The following is a 21,706-nucleotide window of genomic DNA, read 5'->3' as shown; positions in this document are numbered from 1 at the left end:
GGATTTTTACTCACTTAAATAATTTTCATACACAGAGATAAATGAAGATGACGAGACTTTTCATTTTCCCACTCTGATACTTTAAAAGTCTCTTCATAAAAATCATTTATAAATGACATAAGAATTTTAAAAATATCTCTAACCACAATTAGAAACAGATAAATTGTAAATAAATGGTAGACGATCCCATTCTACTTTCTCTTTTCCTAAAGCATTTTGGAGTACATGAAACCCAAGCCATTTCGTGTTCTATGGAAATAATAAATCCAGAGAAATTTTATTCTTGAGGATGTCCTCTGTTGTTTTAAACAATTTTCCATAATAACTGGTAAAATTCTATGATCCCAGATCTATCATGATTTTATTGTATTACCTGGGTTAAGGCAACTTCTTGGGGTCTCAATTTCTTTATGTCTATAATAAGTTGGACTAGATAACCTTAAACATCCCTTCAGTTCTGACATTCTATGATCTTTGAGTCTATGAAGTATTTGGTTGTCATTGTTAAAGCTGGGTGTTACAGTGGATAGAGAGCCTGCCCTGGAATCTAAAAGTCTCATTTTCACAGATTCATATGTGGCCTCAGACATTGACTGTGGGACCCTGGGCAAGTCACTTAACTCTGTTTGTCTCAGTTTTCTCAGCTATAAAATGAGTTAGAGAAGAAAATGGCAAACCACTTCTTTGTCCAAGGATCTTTCCCAAGAAAACCCCAAATAGGGTTACAGTAAGACACAACCAAAATGGATGAACGTATGTATCTGTGTATATGTGTATGAATGTATGTAAAAAGAAAGACATAGGCATCTGAAAAATGATTTCAAAGTGAGGAGGGGAAAAAAAAGCAGTATGTGGGGAAAAAGGAATGTGAATTAGTGGAAGGATAAGAGATCTTAAAGAGATTCCAATATCAGGAAAGACTAGAGAAAACCCATCTGAACAACAATAGGAACTCTCAGAAGATCTTCTACAGGCTCACACCACATCTTTTATTTTTTTGTTTTGTTTTGTTTTTGAGGGACAATTGGGGTTAAATGACTTGCCCAAGGTCACATGGCTAAGTAAGTTATTAAGTGTCTGAGGCCCGATTTGAACTCAGGTCCTCCTGACTCCAGGGCCGGTGCTCTATTCACTGTGCCACCTAGCTGCCCCCACATCTTTTATTTAGTAATAAAGATAATAAAAACCAATGGAATCCCAAATGTTAGTTTTTCTCTCCTGCTTTACTAGAAACTCTCAGAAGCTAGGTGATATTATTAATTTCAGGGGCCAATTAAAGACCCATGTTTGATAGTAAACAATTTTCTCTCACGTGAAATGTTCTATTTTTAGCTATAATAAAAGTCAGTAATATGGTGGGTTCCTGAGGCAAGATTATTTATTCTGGCTAAAAGCTTATCTATTTTCCCTGAGGTTGCTATGGTAGTTGTCAAAAAGAAAACATCATAAAATTTAGTTTGGTTCTTGCAGCACCAATCGTGGTGCTTGGAAAGGTTGATGTGATCAAGTCGAAGAAAGATTCCAACACACCAAAGTTTCATTCAAATTTCAAAGTGGCAGCAGGAATAGCAATGAGGCACAATGGGAAGGGTAAGGAAATAGGAAGACATGAATGGTAACTGAAGATTGGAGTTTAGCTCTTCAACATAAAGCCTAGCAAGGATGGGGAACCTGTGGCATCCAGCCACATGTGGCCCTCTAGGTCCTCAAGTGTGGTCCTTTGAAGATTCAGACCTAGAGGGCCTCAAGGCCACAGGTTCCCCACTCCTGGTCTAGTCTAAGCTAACCTAGCCTAGCTTAACAGGATCAGTAAATGGGGCCCCACATAGACTTTCATAGGAAATGAAGTAGATTAATAGCGTGTGCCCCAAGGCTCTCTCCTGGGTTCTATTCTCTTCTCTCTATATATAATTTCACTGGATGATCTTATGATACCCAATAGATTCAAATATTTTCTTTATCCAATCCTAATCTTTCTCTTGCCCCCCAGTCTATCATCTCCAATTATCTATATGACATCCCAAAATGAATGTTTGTCCCATAAATACTTCAAACTCAATATGTCTAAATTTCCCTAATACTATCAAGGGAATTGGGGCAACAAGGTGGTACAGTGGATAGATTTCCAGGCCTAAAGTAGGGAAGACTTGAATTCAAATCTGGCCTTAGACACTAGTTGTGGGACCCTAGGCAAATCACTTAACCCTTCTTGCCTCAGTTTCCTCATCTATAAAATGAGCTAGAGAAGGCAATGGCAAACCACTACTGTATCTTTGCAAAGAAAACTGCAAATGGGGTTATAAAGAGTTGGAACATAACTGAAATGAATGAACAACAACAAAAATCAAGGGAACCATTATCTTCTCAGTCACTCAAGCTTGCAACCTAAGTATTATTCTCAACCTCTCACTGTTTCTTACTCCCTCTATACAATTTGTTGCAAAACCCTGTCAATTCTACATTCATTACATCTCTCATATATGCCCTATTCTCTCATCTAACAGTGCCATCACCATAGTGTGGGCCTTTATCACCTCCCACCTAGACTTGCAGTAGTCTGCTGGTTAGTCTCCATGACAAGAGTCTCATCTTCCTAAATGGCAAGTGTGACCATGTGACTTGCCCTCCCTTACTGCCCCTCCACTTCAATAAACTCCAGTGCCTTCCTATTACCTCAAGAATAAAATATTAAATTCTTTGTTTGGCATTCAAAATCCTTCATAACCCAACCCTTTTCTACCTTTTCAGTCTTTTTATACCTTACTCTCCTTCATATAAGCTATAATCCAGTGACAATGGCCTCCTTGCTGTTCCTTACATAAGACACTCCCTGTTTGGACTCAGAGCATTTTCACTGGCTGTCCCTCATGCCTGGAATTCTCTCTTCTAACCTCTGCTTACTGGTTTCTTTCTAGTCTCAGTTAAAATTCCCCCTTCAATAAGAAGCCTTTCCCAATTCTCTTTAATGCTAATGCCTTCCCCTTCAGATTACTTACAATTATCCAGTATATGTTTCATTTGTACCTAGCTGTTTGCTTGTAGTTTCCTCCATTAAGACTGTCAGCTTCTTGAAAAGAAGAACTATTTTTGGTCTTACTTTGTATCCCAGGGCTTAGCACAGTACCTCACACATAGCAGACACTTCATAAATGCTTGTTGACTTGACTTGATGACAGTTACACTGACTAAAATGGTCAATCTGTGCATAATGATGGCCATGGTAATTAATACAAAAGCTTGTGTACTGGAGATGACAGAGGATTGGTTCTACCTACTACCTTCCTGGAATATAAAATTGTTTTTTGTTTCTCTTTTTATTTTAAACGAATAAAGTAAATTAAAATGTATCAAGTAATGCTGAAGAAAGAAGGCACCTTCTTATATGCAAACCAAAATATCAATTAAAATTGAAATGGAGAGAGCCCTATTCTAAAAACACTGAATTAGCCTCCGTTTTTTGCCAAGTCTCTGACAGACCAGGCAAACAATGGATTCAAGATGACACCAGGGACCAAGAGGATTTGAAACTTTTATTTCCTATAGTTACTACCATGATGGAGAAGAAACATAAATTGACTGTAATCCCAAGAAGGTCAGCCTAAGTACCATTTTACGTGGGACATGAAAAGGTATATATTTGCTAATTAAAATTATTCTCATAATTTTTTTTTTGCTTTTATGGAAGGGGGTTAGGCAGGGAAATTGGGATTAAGTGACTTCCCCAAGGTCACAAGGCTAGTAAATGCTTAGTCTGAGGCCAGATTTTAACTCAGGTCCTCCTGACTCCAGGGCCAGTACTCTATTCACTGCACCACCTACCCACCCCTAGTATCACAAATTAATTTAATGTACTTTCACTTAAATATCAATGGGTAATAAAATGATAAATTATTGGCAATTACTATTTTAAGAGTAATTTCTAGGAACAACATTTTTATGTGAAAACCAGGTATAATTATCTTAAGACAAAAAATCATGGTCAGCAATATTTCTTTTCCATTAAATAGGTAAAAGGTCTTTAAGACTGTCCTTTGAAATCCTGTGATAAATGGAAAACCAGGAAACAGCTGCTTCATGATATAACTTACAATAGCTTATAGGATATAGTAAGTAGAATTCCATTAAAGTTATTCTAAGCCATTTTCTAATCCAGGGTTAGGTTTTGCTATTCAGCCCTGGCCATTTGTGACTTAGATATTTAATTTAATTCTTGGCATTAGAATGTGCTTACAGAGGAAGTAAGATTTAGTAACCTGGATTTTGGGTAATATGGATGGATAGGTTTTATTTTAAGTAAATTATGACAAACTGTGTCTTTGAGATACATGATAACCTCATTATGACACAAGAGAGACCCTCAATAAATGTTGGGCATATATGAGGTAACCTTATCATCTGGATCTTGGTTCTTGCTCATGACATACCCAGTGTCATAAGGGTTTTTTTTTTAAATAACATTCACTATCAAGTTTTTCCTTTTTTGATGTAAGAAAGTGTTATGGGAATGGGAATCTGAAGATCTTCCCTGCCCCTTGGCTCTTTGATAGGCTTAAGTGACTCTGAGAACCTTCCTTGATTTGAAAATATACTGTGCCCCCTAATAGGCTGAATGTGGTCACATGGAGCCTGTGGCAGGAGGCTTGTTTTTCAGGAATGCCCACAGTATGTTGCTTTGTGATTGGGCAGTGGGTCAAGAGGGTTGTGACATTCTCTGAGCGAGGAGAAGGCTATATATACGCTGATGTCAGGTTTTGCTTTGGGGCTCATTTTGGGAAGAGTTGTGTGATTTGGCCAGATGAGACTCTGGGCAGCCGTTGAGTCCCCTGGCTTTGAAAATCCAGATGTTGGTACTTCCCTCTCTGGTAACTAACTAGGTATGGATGTAATGGTCAGACAGGTGGAAACCCTGTCTGCTGATCTGTTTCTCTGTCTGTATTTTTTGTCTGCTTGTAACTTCTGTTTATATTCTCTGAAGTTCAGGGTGCTGACTTTTCCCCCTGAACTAGGTAAATGATATATGTTTGATTGATTAAAGTAACATTGTTAACCCATTTTGAGTTGCTTTCCTTTTAGAAAAGCAGATCTAGGAACCTGTATTGGCAGCCACCCTGGGTATGCTAGAGTGCTTGCTACTACAGAAAGTCTTCACGTCCAATCCCTGTTTCAATTCTGTGGTCCAATGTTAGACTTTAAGAACATTTATCTTGACTATTTTGTGGTAGAAAACTCAATGGAAACTCCTGTGTAATGAATGCTGTACTTATGTGATACATAGGAAATACTATCTTTACATTCTTTCTCTACTCTGTGTAGGTTTTCAGGAAACCCATGTTATTTTTCTAAAAGAGGAAGGAAGTTACACCTATGCACTCTCCCAACCTAAGCAACTGCAGATCCATTTACAGATACAGATAGATCATAAATATATACTCATTACAGTATTTTAGAGATATGATCATATTTCAAAGCTATACTTTATTAGAACCATCCTTGGGAAATAGGAATACAAAGGACAAAAATATTAGACAAATAAGCAGACAAGGAAAGTAATGAGTGCCTCCTTGATCAGTTTATAAACCCTAAATTACAAACAGAAATAACTTGTTAAATTAAAGTTTCCAAGTTTTTTCCTTTAAGACTCATATAATTGCATTATGACTTTTGCCATGTGGGAGGTAAAAATCTCTAGCCGGTGAGTGGAAATCTTGATTCTTCTACTTAATGCCTAGGTTATCTCAAACACCTTTCTGGGTCTAAGCTGCCGCACAAATAGAGTGAAGGGGCTGGAACTCCTAAGCCAAGGAGGTCAAAGGCTGGAACTCTTATATCACAAGGAGGTCAAAGACAGAAAGGTCTGATGCACACAAAAGTAATAAAAATAGCACTTTGGTAGTAGTAATGAACTAGGAACAAAGTATGTATTCATGGATTATGGAATGGCTAAACAAATTGTGTTATATATAAGGGCTATATATATATATATATATATATATATATATATATATATATATAGGAATATTCATGCACCATAAGAAATAAGGAATATGCATAATTTAGAGAAGCATTGGGGAATCTATTTAAACTGATGTCCAGGGAAGTAAGCAAAACCAAGAACCAAACATATACAATGACTACAATATCATAAAGGAAAAAATAACAAGAAACTCAAACTAAACCTGTATAATTAGAATATCCAAGGTTGGCATTGGAGAGGAATTAAGAAAATCTGAAAATATACTTCTATTCCTTCCTTATAGGGGAACAACAGATAGAATTTTGCATATATCGTCAGATATTATAGATTGATTAGTTTTACTAAACAGTTTTTCTCTCTTTTTAATCTTTGCATTTAATTTGGGGCAGCTAGGTGGACACAGTGGGCACAGTGACAGGCCTAAAGTCATGAAGGTTCATCTTCTTGAGTTCAGATTTGGCCTCAGACACTTACTAGCTATATTATCCTTAAGGCAAATCCCTTAATATTTTTTTTGCCTCAGTTTTCTCATGTGTAAAATGATCTGCAAAAGGAAGTGGCAAACCACTTCAGTATATTTGTCAAGAAAACCCCAAATAGGGTCATGAAGAGTTGGACATGACTGAAAATGACTGAATAACAACAACAATAAGAATAACAAAAACATTTAGCTCAGTAGGTGAAATAACAGAGTTGACATATTCAGAAATGAATGTGAGATAAGATAAAAGCACCAATAATAATTATACTTTTTTATTGAACAAATTAAGACTAAACGACAATTATAAGGTCCTATCAATTGAGTCCAATTGTTAGAGGAACCATTCTGATGTCCTGTGTCCACTTTAGGACATGAAGAAAACTGGTAAATGATTGACAGCTAATGGTGTTTGGCTAAGGACAAGATTTTCAAATTATGATTTAAAAACATGGAAAATATGCTTTTAAAATACATACATACAAAAGGGTATGAGAATTAAAAAAAATCCTCCCACACTTGCCTCCAGAAATGCCACCCTTTTCTCCCTAACCAGAAGTGTAAAGTGATTGATTAAAATCCTGTGGGTGGTACAAAGCCTTGACTAGGAAGTTTGCAGCAGTACTTCTGCTGCTAGCCTGTTAGGAGTCTGGAAACCATGACAACCATGGTGGGAAAAGACAAGAGTGATGTCAACCAGAACACTGGTTCCTGTTCTACAACTGCTGTGCCAACTGGAATGGAGTGAGCCATTGAATAGCTTGATCACAGCAACCCCTCCACCCATTCTCTAGGTTTGCAAGACTGCTTGTCACTGCAATGGCATCTCATTCCCTATGCCCCCTCAAGATCTGACCTTTTGATATGTAGGCAAAATAAATTATTTCCATGAACTGGAAAAATAAATGCATGCTTTGGCAAACCAAAAATTTAATTTGGTTTTATCCCAGCAGCTACAACAGAGGTCCCAATAGCAAACATTCATTTCACTAACATGTGTGCTCAGTGAAAACATTTACTCCAAGGACCGTTGCAGTGTCAAAAAAAAAAAAAAAAGCAAACTGCTTTTAGAGCAGTGAAGACTGTAAATAAGTTTGTGGGTTTAAAAGCAAGAAATCATTTGCATGTCATTTCAATGCTCCATTTTTCTCTTCCACCAAAATAGCTGAGAACTCTTTAAGAATGCTAAAGAGGTCATATCTGATATCTGTTAATTCCAGCAAAGACCCTACAGCCAACCACAAAGTCAACAAAACATGTTTCATAATGGGGGGGAAGGGGGTCAGACCTCAGCAAATCTGTGAAACAGACAAAGCTTGTACTTGGCACCATTCCATTTCTCCTTTTAATGGTTCCCCCTCCGAAGTGCCTTGGGGCCTTTGTGTAATGGCTTGGTTACTCTGAACTTCCCACTATATCACTGTACTGAGACCCTGCCTAGGCAACATCTCATGATCCAGACTTCTCTTTACTCTACTACCCTATCAAAGTATTTTTTCCCCAGGTCTACTTCAGCTTAGCTCTCTCAACTGAAGAGCAATCTGATAATCTCATCCTCATTAAAGTGTTACCAACTGAAGTGATCTCAAAATATCTGCCCTTCAAGAATTTTGCATTTGCTCAAAGCACTTCTGAAAAAACATTTTTTCCTCTGAACCTGTGATATATTCTGTCTAAGAAGTTCTAAGAACTCTTCTGTATCTCGTAGTTTTAGGATTGCCTGGGTATTAAGAGGTAAATTGACTTGCCCATGGTCATACAGTTCACTTATGTCAGAAGTAGCACATGAACCCAGGTTGTCTGGAGTTGAGTGAGGCTTAAGCAGGTCCTCTAACCGTCATGCCATGCTTTCACTTAGTGTATGCTCAAAAAATTATTCCTGGAGCATTTATGACATGAGCATTTCCAACACAGACAAGCTCGGAGACATTTTTGGACCTTTCTAAGCACTAACCATATCACCATCTGTCTGAGTGACCTTGTCTTCTCATGGAATACTTAAATTCACTTATCAGATATTTAAGTTTGCTATGCAAAGTTCCAATAAAATACCCAAATGGGTTAATTAAAATTTTTTAACTTCCTTTTCTCCTTTTTCTCTACAGTTACCTACCCACAGATACTACTTACAGCTTAATAAAGGACTTTCAACTCCTGTATTTTAAGCTTCCATTGCATCTCATCATTGTCATTATAGCAACCTCCTACTTTCTTGACTCATAACCTTTTTTGGTTATTATCTTACAGACTCATGGAAACATACAGGAGATTTTTTCTCCCAGAATAACTGAAATATATCTCAGGCTTTAAATATGGTATCTTGAGGTCTTGCGTAACAAAATTTTCCCTCTTAAGTCTTATGTAAGTTATGGCACTTTGACCTTAAAAGAAGTAATTTCTAGACTAATTTGATGTGTGTGACAAGGCATGAATGTATTATTGTGGAGTAACATTAGACTCCTTTGCCTAAGGATAGCTATTGCTGGAATAAATATCTTACTACCTTGTACAGTAACAACAACTATTTCTCTCAAAGAAAGTATAGAAATGCATTTTAAATAAAGCCAGATAAAGGTAAACACTTTTTTCCTCCAACAAGAAATAACATTGCATATAAATGTTGCAGCATTTTAGTCAATAAGCAATGGGAATTTAAACATAAGGAAAGAATGGAGTTCAATTTTCAAATAACTTTTCCATTTTTTTCTATGATTAACATCTGTATTGCATAAAACTCCTTCCATAAATTTCTAGTGCCCCTCAAATAATTCTCTTAACAGGCAACTAAAGAACTCCTGCGGCTCCTTTCAGAAAATGCTTACATAATTATCTCATGTCATCCCCACAAATGCTCACGAAATACATAAATGAAAAGTAGTATTCATTCTACAGATGGGAAATCCAAGGGGCAGAAAATTTATGGGAGTTTTGCAAGCATATTTAGTAAAACAATTGTGAGGGCCTCCTACCACCCAGGAGTAGTCCTCTCCACCCTCATCCTTGATTAGGTTGCCAATAAAGTCTATTATAATGAATTCCCTTGTGGCGGATATTTTTTATATTTACCAGAATCAGTTCTTTGGCTCCTAATTAAGTTGTCTTTTTACTTTTGACTGTATTGCCTGTAGCCTTCCCTGCTTTTTAAAAACTAGAATGTAAGCTCACTGAAAAGTGAGACCACCCTATGGTGTCTAGTTTGGTGCCAAGAAGCTTACAGGAATTGAAATTTATTTAACTTAATTGCTTACCAAAAGGACACCACAAAGAGCATTTGATTTAGAGTTAGGACCTAGGTTCAAGTTCTACAACAGACATTCACTATGGTGGTGTAGAATTACTTGGTACAAGTAGCAATTTTGATATGGTTTTGTTTTGTGACAGCAATGGTTGCATATGAGTTCATCTATTGACACTTGGCTAATTCAGAGTATCTAACTCTGACCAGACGAAACTGGATTATATCTGACTTTTAGTTCTCTGTCAAGTAAGTGCTTGATTTCATGCCATATATACATGTTTCATTGCCTTCTTTATAAAGTTCTGTGGTTTTTAAGAATAGATATTATCCTAAGTAATCACGCAAAATTGTAGATCTCCCATGACTATTAAAGACATTACAGTGACTGCTTGGTGTGGGGAAATGAAGTGTTTCAAGGATCATTCATGCACATGATAGGAGTATGACTATAAGTATATAAGGAAAGTTAAAAGTGGAAAACACCAATAACTGACAAAATATTGTTTCAAAATAGCCTAACTAATCTAATTAATCCCTACAGAATAGGCAAAAATCTTCAGAAAGACCTGGAAGTTGGAGAAGCTGCTATCTAATTCCTCTATAGTGTGTGTAAATAGTGTGTGTAAATCTCTGAAAGTTTTAAGAACACTGAGAAGACTGGTTTAAACAAAAAAAAAATCTGCTAACCATTGATAAAAAGAAAAAAAACTTTGACATGGTCAAGACAATACAAAAAACAATACAAAAGATTGAAGGGAAAGTCATTTCTGCTGAGGAAATTAACGTTTCATTTGAAGCTATACAAAAGTAAACAAACAAAAATATTTGGTAATCAGATTGTAAAACATCTGCCCATAAGACTTTTTTCCCTTATTGAGAGGTTGATGAGCCCTGACAGACTGTAATATGGAGAAAAAGAATTGTTCCAAAATTCTGGAACCAATTCTACTCTCTATTGACCTCTTCTTCTGCCTCTTTCCTCCTTGTCCTGTTGCTAAACATGCCCTGTCAAGCCTCAGTCTTGGATTATTCCAACCAACTGCTGACTTTGTTTCTGCTGACATACTATTCAATCAAGCTGGAGAAAATCAGAAAACTGTGCAAACTAGGTCCACCAAAATTTTATGCTATATAATCTCAACGGGGCCCTCACTGCAGCAAGGCAATACTTTCATACCTCCCTAATCAACTCACTATCTCACTCACTACAATGGTTTTTCAAAAACCTTTCACCCCACCTCCAATCTCCCTTCACTCTCCTTCCCCAGTCCTGCTTCCTCAGCTGAGAATCTTGCCTCATATTTCACTGAAAAAAATGATGCCATTCAGCAAGACCTCCTTGTCCTTGTCTTCGCATCATATCATATCACTTAGATGCCCTCTTACGATTTCACTTCTTATAAACATGATGATAGCCCTTCTCCTTCCCAAGTGAACCCATTTCATCCAGATTCTCCAGAAGACTACCTCCTCTGATCTTCAGCCTTTCCCTATCTGTCTTCTACTCTACTGCCTACAAACATGCCCAGGTCTCCCCCACCCACAAAAAGCCATCATCTAATGTGTCTGTCCTTCCCCTTTAGCTATTGTCTTATATCTTTCCTCCCTTTTGTGGCCAAGCTATTCATTCTACCACATCCTTTCCACTCCATCTCTTCTTAACTTTATATAGTCTGGCTTCTAACTTTGTCATTTAACTGAAACTTTCATCACCACCCATCTAGAGTATCAAACAGTCTTTCATCAGGTCTTCCTGCTTCCATTCTATCATCCTCTCAACCAATTCATACTTTATACTAGGATATAAATAATTTATATGTATTGATCTGATCATGTCAATTCAATGGCTCTCTAGTGTCTATCAAGTAAGATTCAAATGCCTTTGCCTGACATTTATTACCCCTTCATACTGTGGAAACACTCAAGCTTTCAAGCTTTATATCACATCATTCCCCTCTACAAGCTCTGAGTAGCAGTGAAGCACAGTGGAATGAGAGCTGGCCTCTAAGTTAGGGAAATCTGGGTTCAAGCCCCACCTTTCACACACACACACACACACACACACACACACATATACACACACACGTGGGCAAGAAATTTACTGATCCTCTCAGTATTCCCTGGCAATTCTCTAAAACTACAAGCTAAAAAGAAGATGGTGAAATTGAAGGGAATATGCTGCTTTGAATCACTGAGAAAGTTCTTCACCAAGAGCTTCCTCTACCTATGAAATCTTATTCCTCTATGTTCCAGTATTAGCCCCTGCTAATACTGTTCCCTATGTAACATATATCTTTTTCCTTCTTTGCCTGTTGAATTCCTTCCCATTCTTTAAACCCATCTCAAATGCTACATCTTCCCATAAGTCTTATCCTCTGACTGACCTCCCCCTTTGATCCCAAATAGCACTTTGTTTCCTGACTCCCTAACTCACTGATTATGCAACATTATGTGATGCAGTCATTTGTGGTGGTGTCTCACTCCCTCTATTAGACTGTGAGCTCCAAGAGGGCAAGGATGATGTCTTAGTTAAAATGTGTCCCTCACTCGAGCCCCAGCACAATGTGTATTCTGAACACAATAATTATTTCATAAATTCTTGTTTGATTTAATGAAACAGAACTCTCCAAGTAGCATAAGGAAAATTTGTAGTCTTTCAGGAAACAGTTGAAGAGATTCTATCAAACAGAATGAAGTCTGATGTTCAGATTCTTAGAAGGAAACACATATAAACCCTCACCCACACATACATGATCACACTTAAAAACAGGCAAACAAACAAAAACCAAACTAGTTACCTGACAACATGTGATGAATAGGGGTAGCTATGTTAATGTCCTGGAGATGTTTTAGTGTCTCTGTGTGAAAAAGGCGGAGAGTAGATCCAGTTGTAAAGGCAATCCAAATGCCAACTCCAGCAACTGCCATGTGAGAGATCACCATTCCCTCCTCTTGATGGGCCTCTAGATGGTTCTGATAAAATGGAAGTGAATGACAAGAAGATAAGAAATGTTAAAAAAAAATCATTTAATGCTTATACTGCCTTGCATATGGCATTTCTAGAAGTGAAAGTTTCCAGTGGATTATTTTATATTTTTCACCTAAGAAGCTGGCCTCTTGAAAATACATATCCATAGGGCTTTAAAGGAGTATGATTTATAAGTATATAATACAAAGCATGTAACTACATCTCCTCGGTATTCAGCAGGCACCTTCAATGATCTAATGTATAATTAAAACCAACCGTTCAGGGCCATCTCCAATTTTCCTGATTTATATCTTGCCACTGGACCCAGATGGTTCTGGAGGAGAAAGTGAGGCTGGCGACTTTGCACAGCCCTCCCTCACTTAAATCCAATTTATCTGCATGTCATGGCATTATCTCCCCAATGTTATGGCCCTCTTTGAGAATGAAAGTCAAACAATGCAACAATTAAAGCCATCCAATAGTCAGTCTACAAACATTTATTAAGTTGGGGATTGCTTTCAAGTTCTCACATTTTAATGGGTAGAACAACATGCAAAATAACTATGCAGACGCAAGATACATACAGAGTAAACTGGAGATAATCTTAGCTGTATGGCAGGATTCTTGCTAAGATCTTAAGGATAGTCAGTGAAGCCAGGAGGTGGAGATGAGAAGGGAAAGAATTCTAGGCATGGAGAGTCAAGACAGTGAAAATGCATGGAGTAAGGAGATGGAGTGAGGAATGTGAAGAATAGGAAGGAGGCCAATGTCACTGGATTATAGAGTAAAGTGTAAGAAGACAGGTCATAAAGAGCTTATAATGCAGAGAATTTTATATTTGACTTGGAAATAACAGGAAGCCACTGAAGTTTACTGACTAAGGGGGGGAAGGATGTGGTTAGGATTTTATCACTAAAGACAGTTCTGTGTCTGTTGGAAAATTAGATTAATGAAAGTTCAATATAATCAAGTTACTGTTATTATTCTTTTTTTATTTCCAAAGGTTGAAGGTACTTGGTAGAATAAAAATTGCTTTACAATGATAGTAGCACTCTTAAGTGCTTCAAAAGTTTATCCTTGGGGGTGGCCAGGTGGCTCAGTGAGTAAGAGCACAGGCTCCAGTGTCAGGATGACCTGGGGATCAAATCCGGGCTCAGATACTTAGCACCACACCCAGAAATAACTGGCTGTGTAACCTTGAGCAAGTTACTTAACCCCAATTGCTTTAAAAAAAAAGTTTATCCTTGGAGCTTTCACAACTTACAGAAATCATCCTGAATCCTAGGAGACAGAGAACAAGAAAAGGTCCAAATTCTAAATGAAGCTAGGAATTGCAGTGACTATCTGAGCTAGTCTGTGGGCTAGCACCAGGCAAGGGCTGGGGCAGGCAGGGGGGAAGGGAAGGGAGGGGAAGGGGAAGGAGGCAGCACAGAGAGTGAAAAAAGAAAAAATAGAAGTCATTTGAGAACTGTTAAAAAATAGTAGCAGCTCACACATATAGCATTCTATGTTTATGAAACACTTTATAATTATCTTTTGAAACTCATAGCAACCCTGTAAGTTAAGTAGAGCAGGAATCATTTCGGGTTTACAGACAAGGATACTGAGGCTCAAAGAGCTTGACTGAATTATTTAAAAGTTCAGAAGGAGCTAATAAGTGGAAAGACTGGGACTCAAACTTCAAGCTAACTCTCAAATCCTGGACTTCAATTGAATTGTCCCCTGTGACTGTGTAAGAACATCAGTCCTAGCCCATTTCACTTTGAGCGGAAACTGAAACACTAATACTTTAAAACTTTTTCTTATCAGATTCTGAACCCTTCCATCTATCCTCTCCCCAAATCCTTCAAAGAATTACAAGATAAAGCCCAAATTCCTTAACTAGGAATTCAAAGTCTTACTAAAAATGTTGTTTTTCTCCAAATCCATCACCTGCTCACAGGAACCCTTCATTTCAGCTAAACTTGTCTACTCATTGCTTTCTGAACACACATTCCCACCTCTATACCACTGTCCATGCTGTTTCAAATAAAAGTGCCTGTTCTCTGAATGGCTAAATTCCATTCTTCCTTTAAGACTTAGCTTAGGTACCTGTTTCATTATGATCTAGAGAAAGCATGATACAATGGGATTGGGAAGGGATTTGACATCTGAGGACCTGTGTTTGAATTCTGCCTCTGCACTTGAAAAATTTTTTATCTGGGACAACTCACTTAGGTTCTGGGTCTCAATTTCCATATCTATAATATGAAGGGTTTGATTTAGTTGACTTTTAAGCTCCCTTTCAATTCCATATGTATGGGATGCTACAAAGAAAAGATCTAGAGGTGCTAGTAGATTGCAAACTTGATATAAATAAAAAGAATGACATGGGAAGAAATGAGAATATCACTTAAGACTTCTACCTAAGCTCCTTCTTGACCTTAAAACTTAGAAAGTTAAAAAAAACACCCCCAAACCAGTATAGGAACTGGAAGCAATTGGGAAAGGTTCATAGGTGCATAGATTTTTGAGCTGGAAGAAATATCAAAGGTCATCAAGTCTAAAATTCATTTTATAGTGGACAAAATTCATCTGAGTCCACAGATTAAGTGACTTAACCAAGGTCATAAAGGCACACAAAGAACACAGCTTCCTGGACTCCAAATACCCTGCCCTTTCTACTCTATCAAACTGCCTCTTTGTCACAGAGGCATGGAGAGAGAGATTTAAGCTGGGTCTTCAAGGAACAATGGAATCTAGGCAAGCAGAGGACAGGGATTTTATTTCAGGCATAGGAAACTGCACAGACAAAGGCATGGGAGGTAGGAATGTGTAATCAGGAAGCAGTGAGCAGATTGATTTGGCTGAACTGAAAGCTCCTTGAAGGATAGCAGTCAGGAATAAGGTTTGAAGACACAAGATCATTTGGATGGTTTTGAATACTAGGCTAGGGAACTCAGGTCTTCTGGGTTTTTTTTTCCATGTGAAATGCCATCTTTCTAGTCATGTTTCCTCCATCTTTAATTTTGACATTGATTATTTGAGCCCAAGTATAGGACTTTACATTATTGTTATTAAAATATAATAAATTAAGTTAAAATAAAATAATTAAGAAATAATACATTTCATCTGATTTAGCTCTTCATTATACCCTGTCATAAGTCAGTCAACTAGTATTCATTAATGCTAATGAATGATTTGACTGTTGAGATCTTTTTGGATTCTCTTTCATCTATTGTTAGATATCCTTCCTAGCTTTTTGTCCTCTGCAAATATATATGTCATTGATAAAAGGTTAATTAACACAAGGTTCCAATCACTCAACTGAATATACCTAATCATTCTATCAACTGAACTATGCAACTTAGAGTGAAAAAATTGGAATAATTTCATTTCTATATAGAGGTGGTTGCCCTGGAATATTATCCCTCTGCACCTCTGCCTCAAAGAAAATCTAGCTCCCTTTAAAGCAGTGCCCCAGTACTTCTCCATCTCCTCTCTCTTCCCCAAAACAATAAAATTACATAAACTTTATATTCACTTCTATATATGCAGGCTGCTCCCTGCCTTATCCTATATCTCAAGAGGAATCTATATCAAGTAGAATGTAAGCCCCTTTGTATCCTCAGTGCCTACCCCAATGCTTTTGCAAACAATAGAACATAAATACATTTGCTGAATTGAATAGAATTATAGTAATATTATTTACAAATGACCTTTATATGAAACTTTAAAGTTTTAAAAGTACTTTACATATTTTATCTCATTTGAGTCTGACAGCAGTCCTTTACAGTAGGTTCTAAGGAGTATTATATTTACTTTTCAGTTAAGGAAAACATGGTTTATGGAAGTTATATAAGTTGTACACGCTCACATAGTTAGATGTTAGAGGAAGGATTTGAATCCAGATCATCCAAAATCTAATAATTTGGTCATGTAAATGAAAATAACTATAAACTCATAAAAACTCATAATGGTACTTGGGTTTTCAAACTCTAAAAATTTTAAGTTTCCCATTATGTAAACTTTGTCATATTTGCATAATTTTCCTGAAGAAACTAGAAACCAAAATGCAAATTTCATATGCTTAGTCAATGAAAATAAATGAACGATCACATTCATGGCTATAAGGAATCCCTGAATCACAGGCTTTGTTCTTATTTATAGAATGATTCGTGCCTACTACTAAATGACTCATAATGCATAGAAACTAAGAAAACATATTTTTGAAAAATTAAATTCTATCTTGATTACTGAAGCCAAGCATACTAAAGTATGACATGGTGGAAAAGCAATTGGACCTAAAGGTAGAAGAAACTGTGATCAATTCCCAGCTATGACACTAATTTTTTGTTACCTTTGGCAAATAATTTCCCCTTTCTGGGCCTTATTTTTCTCATCTGCAAAATGTAGGGGTTGTTCCTCAAGTGATACATAACTAAAGGATATAAGTGGGTACTTTTCTAAGGAAAAAAATCTAAGTTATTAATATTCAAGGAAAAATGCTCCAAATCACTAATAATTAGAAAAAGGCAATTTAAAACAGCCCTGAGGTTCTATCTCACACCCATAAGATTGAACAAACTGACAGAAAAAGGAAAATAATAAATGTTGGAAGGCATATGGGAAAATAGGCACATTAATAAATGGCTGATGGAGCTGTGAATTGGACCAGCCATTCTGTAAAACAATTTAGAACTATACTCCCAAGTTTATTAAATTAAAATATTCTTTAACTTAAGATAAAAAAGGGAAAAAGAGATCCATTCATACAAAAACATCATAGTAACTCTCTTTGTAGTGGCAAAATACTGGAATTAAGGGAATGACCATTACTTTGGTTAACAGCTGAACAAATTATGGTAAATGAATGGAATGGAATGCTATATATGCAATCCATTATATATATTCCGCATATATATATATAATATATATGCCATATATAATGCCATAAGAAATAACAAAAGGGATGAAGACAAACCTGGGAAGACTTGTATGAACCTATGCAGACTGGAGTGGGCAGAACCAGGTAACAATCTAAACAATAACAATAATGTTGTGAAGCCAAACAACAGTGAAAGGTTTAATTTGTTTTAATTAACAAAAATATATTTTCTTGCTTTCTCATTTCACTCACTGCAACTTAATTTTTAAAAATCTTTTAAAAAGTATATATATTTAAGCAAAATGAATTCTCACCCAATTTTCCCACTCAAAAAAGTACATCTCTCAAAGTTCGTCCCGATTCACACCTATACAAAAAACTATATATCTCAATCTTCACTACTGGCAGGAAGTGGGACACACGGATCTTCATCAGCCCTCTGGAGTTGTGACTGGCCAAATGAGTTGATTAGATTTCTTAAATCTTTTAAAAAGTTATTTTTCTTCACGATGTATCAATTTATTGTATCAATTGTTTTCCTGGTTCTTCTTACTTCATTCTCTTTGAAAGGCTTAAGAACTCAAAATGACCAACCACAAATTCAGAAGACTAATGATGAATATTGCTCCTATCAAAGAGATGATAAACTTATTGTGCCAATGAGACATATTTTTGGACTTCCCACTGTGGGAATTTGTTTTGCCTGATTATGTGTTTATTACAAGGTTCTTTCCCACCAATGGGAGAAGTTGTTAGGGAGAGAAAATAAATGCTTGTTACTTGGTAAAATATTAAAAAAAAATAAAATACTGACGTCATACTCAAATTTCAAGTCCTTTCTTGCTCTAGATTCTAAAATAAGTTATTTTGTGAAATTTTTAAGACAATTAATAAGCAATATTAACAATCTTGTTCATTAGGGCTGTGTCTTGTTCTATTTTTCTTCTTCTTCCCCTTCCCCTAATATATTTCAGGAGCTTACCTAACTACACTTTCCTTTCAGATCATTTAATAATCCACCATGAATTCTCCTACAAAACGCATCAAGCTGTAAGGTAGTCTCATAGTCAAACAGTTCTTCTGTCGACTGCATTTTACTAATAAGTATCATTTCCCTACACATTCCCCTGACCAAATTAAAAAAAAAAAACACATATGTGGGAAAAATTCTGCCACTAAAACCTGAAATTCACATACACACACACACAGACACACACTGAATAAACACATTTTTAACACTTTTTTTTTCTTTTGTAACTTTTGGGTCAAAGCAATTAATCATTAAAATTTGTAACTTTTTCTTACTAAAAATCCAACAGCCATGGTATTTTTAAATTATTGTTTTTGTTTTAACCATGTTGTTAAAAGTGTTATATTGAAAACATAGTTTTAAAATTTAAATACAATGTTTTATATTGGATAAAGAGCTGGCCTTAGACACAGGAAGATATGGATTTAAGTCCTATCTCTCACAAACACTAGCTGTATGATCTAGAGGAAGTTATTCATTTAATCTCTAAGTGCCTCCAGGTAATTCTTTAAGACTAAATTTACAGACAAGTTACTGATCTCTAGGGAATAACAAATACTGATGAAATCATAAGTGTGAGCTCCCTGCCCACCCACAAAAAAAAATACAAAAAAAACCCCCACAAAAGTAAAAAAGAAAAAGTATTACAAATGTAACAAGGTACACTGGGTTCCTTATGATAGCTACAGCAAGTCACTTTGAACACAGGTTCCTGGAATCAGACAATTGAGAGAGGAGAGGAAACAGAGAGGATGAGCAAGATAAACAGGAGGAAGACAGAGTGAAAACGACATGGTACTGTGGAAAGAGCACTGGTTCAGGAGTCCTGGGTTCGAATCTCATTTGCAACCCTTATTTCTTGTGTGACTTTAGACAAATCACGTAATCCTCCTGGGTCTCTATTTTCTCATCTGTAAAATGAGGGAGTTGGACTAGACTGCCTCAAAGGTCCCTTTCAGCTCTAAATCTGTGATCCTGCAAAGGAACTGGGCGTTAAGAGTTGGGGTCAAAACAGAAGACCCTACACAGAACTCCCTGGGCAAAGGCAAGAATGGTCTGGGAGGATTGAGCTGCTCCTATTCCCAGAAAGTTAGAGGGTAGTGGTGCTGATGATGTTGGTGGTAAAGTACTTCTTGGCCAGCTGCCTTCATAGCAATTATACAAATATTCCATAATGACTCAAAAAAAAAAAAACCCAAAGAGAAAAAAACTACATTTCAAGGACATGACGAATTAGAAATGATACAACTTAACACATATCAACTCTCATCTTTCAGTATTTCATTCTATAATTTGTTTGAAGGAAGAAAAAAAAGAAAGGAAAGAAGAAAATAATGAAGGAAGGAAAGAAGGGAGAGAGGGAGGGAGGGAAAAAGAGAAAATATTCCTTTTATCCACTTTACTTTGGAGATACCATTAGCACTATTCTAGGCAGACTCTGAAGAGAAAAGGGATAGTAAGTTTAAATTTAAAAATCTTGATATCTGTGATGACTGACTTTGATAGACTGGCCTCATCTAAGCAATATAAGGTTATAAGACAACTCCAAAGGACTCATGATGGAAAAGGCTATCCACATCCAGAGGAATGCCTATGATTTCATGTCCGGATTCACAACATGAAATCATAGGAATAGAAGCAATTATTCAGTTAATTTGGTGGGAAGCTTTCGCCTAAAATTTCCAGGAAACTGAAGCTAATTTGTTTTTTCTTGAATTATCCAGATAGTAGCCAAAATTTTAAGGAATATTAATCTTTTAAACCCCACCACCACTTTAAAAACCACCAAAATGCCCCTCCCATCATTTCTATTTATCAGAATGTAAACCATCTATATTTTAACATTACCTTAGAACTTCACTAACTACATATTACATTAAGAATAAATTTGCCCTAAGGCTATTAAGGGCCTTGAATATCAAATCAATGCTTTTGAAATCATTGATAACTTCTATCTCCCTTTCCACTTATCCTAAGTACATTTCACTTTCTCAAACTTTTCTTTTCCCCAACTCTATAGCAACCCATTTTATTGGGCATGTATCGTAGAGTTAAGTCTCTCTAAAAGTCAAACCTAGCAAACTTGCCACTGTTTCACCAGTATATTGTTGAACTGGGATCTCTTTTCAAAGACCTCCCCCAGCACAGGGGAAATTCTGGCATGATTGCAAATCCACATCTCTGTGCCAAGAAGTGAACCATAGTTTCTCAAGCACAACAGGACCAACACAATGAATTTGGTTGTTCAAAAGTCAAGGGGCCAGGATCTTGCTATCCTTGCCATTAAAAAAAAAAAAACCTGCTAGTTTAAGTAGTAAGAGTTTTATAAAGCAGGTTTATGTTTGAATATAATTTTATTACTTCTACCTTTTTAGCCAAATTTCAAAATAGATTTTTGGATTATCTAAAAGTAAATGGCTGATTTTGAAAGTGTTAGAATTTGGGAAAACATAACTAGAAGAAACAGCAACCTATAAATGTCTTGGTTGCAACTAAAGAAATGTTTTCTTTTTTTCTCCCCAATATACATATGTGTTTATACATATACACATGTATGTATGTATATATACATATATATGCACAGATACACATATATTTTTTTCATTTAAATTTCAGTAGAATATAATTCCTTGAGGTTAGGGATAATTTCAGTTGTCCCTTGGTAATTTGAGTTCTGAAATCAGGGCTAGAACATGCTTAGTACATAGCATGAGCTTAATAAATGCTTTTTGACTAGGTATATAGTGGTTGCTTAACAGATGGTTGTTGAATAACTGTTGGTATTAAATTTTTTTAAAATGAAGAATTCCACTTGTTTGTCACAAGATTTTTCTACATTGTAAGAGGAAAGCACAATACAGGCAGATACAAAGTTAATTTCTTGTTCTAAAAAGATTACATATCACTATATATAAGGGAGCACAACATAGGCAAATGACAATGAATATGGAGTGATGGAAAATGCTATCCATATCCAGAGAAAGAACTATGGAGTCTGAATGCAAATCAAAGTATACTATTTTCTGGGTTTTTTTTTCTTTCTTGCAGTTTTTCCCTTTTGCTGATTCTTCTTTTATAACATGACTAATGTAGAAATACGTTTAATGTGATCGTATGTGTATGGCCTATATCAGATTGTATGCCATCTTGG

The 21,706-nt window shown here is 36.3% G+C and overlaps 1 protein-coding gene across 4 annotated transcripts in view; it reads right to left on the bottom strand.

Annotated features, from left to right (window-relative positions):
- The window catches only part of ARHGEF10 (Rho guanine nucleotide exchange factor 10), a 233,388-nt gene that overhangs the window by 10,264 nt on the left and 201,418 nt on the right, over positions 1–21,706 (bottom strand). For all 4 annotated transcript variants that reach the window (XM_069065400.1, XM_069065398.1, XM_069065399.1 and 1 more), the window contains one exon: positions 12,489–12,663. In XM_069065400.1, coding sequence (XP_068921501.1) covers positions 12,489–12,663 — 175 coding nt within the window. The remainder of the gene's footprint in view (positions 1–12,488; positions 12,664–21,706) is intronic.

The sequence above is a fragment of the Petaurus breviceps genome, unplaced genomic scaffold (genome assembly GCF_028583685.1).
Source record: "Petaurus breviceps papuanus isolate PSGF00001 unplaced genomic scaffold, PetGlider_PUasm1.0 90686, whole genome shotgun sequence".
Classification (NCBI taxonomy): domain Eukaryota; kingdom Metazoa; phylum Chordata; class Mammalia; order Diprotodontia; family Petauridae; genus Petaurus; species Petaurus breviceps.
This window is presented reverse-complemented; position numbering and strand designations above follow the sequence as displayed.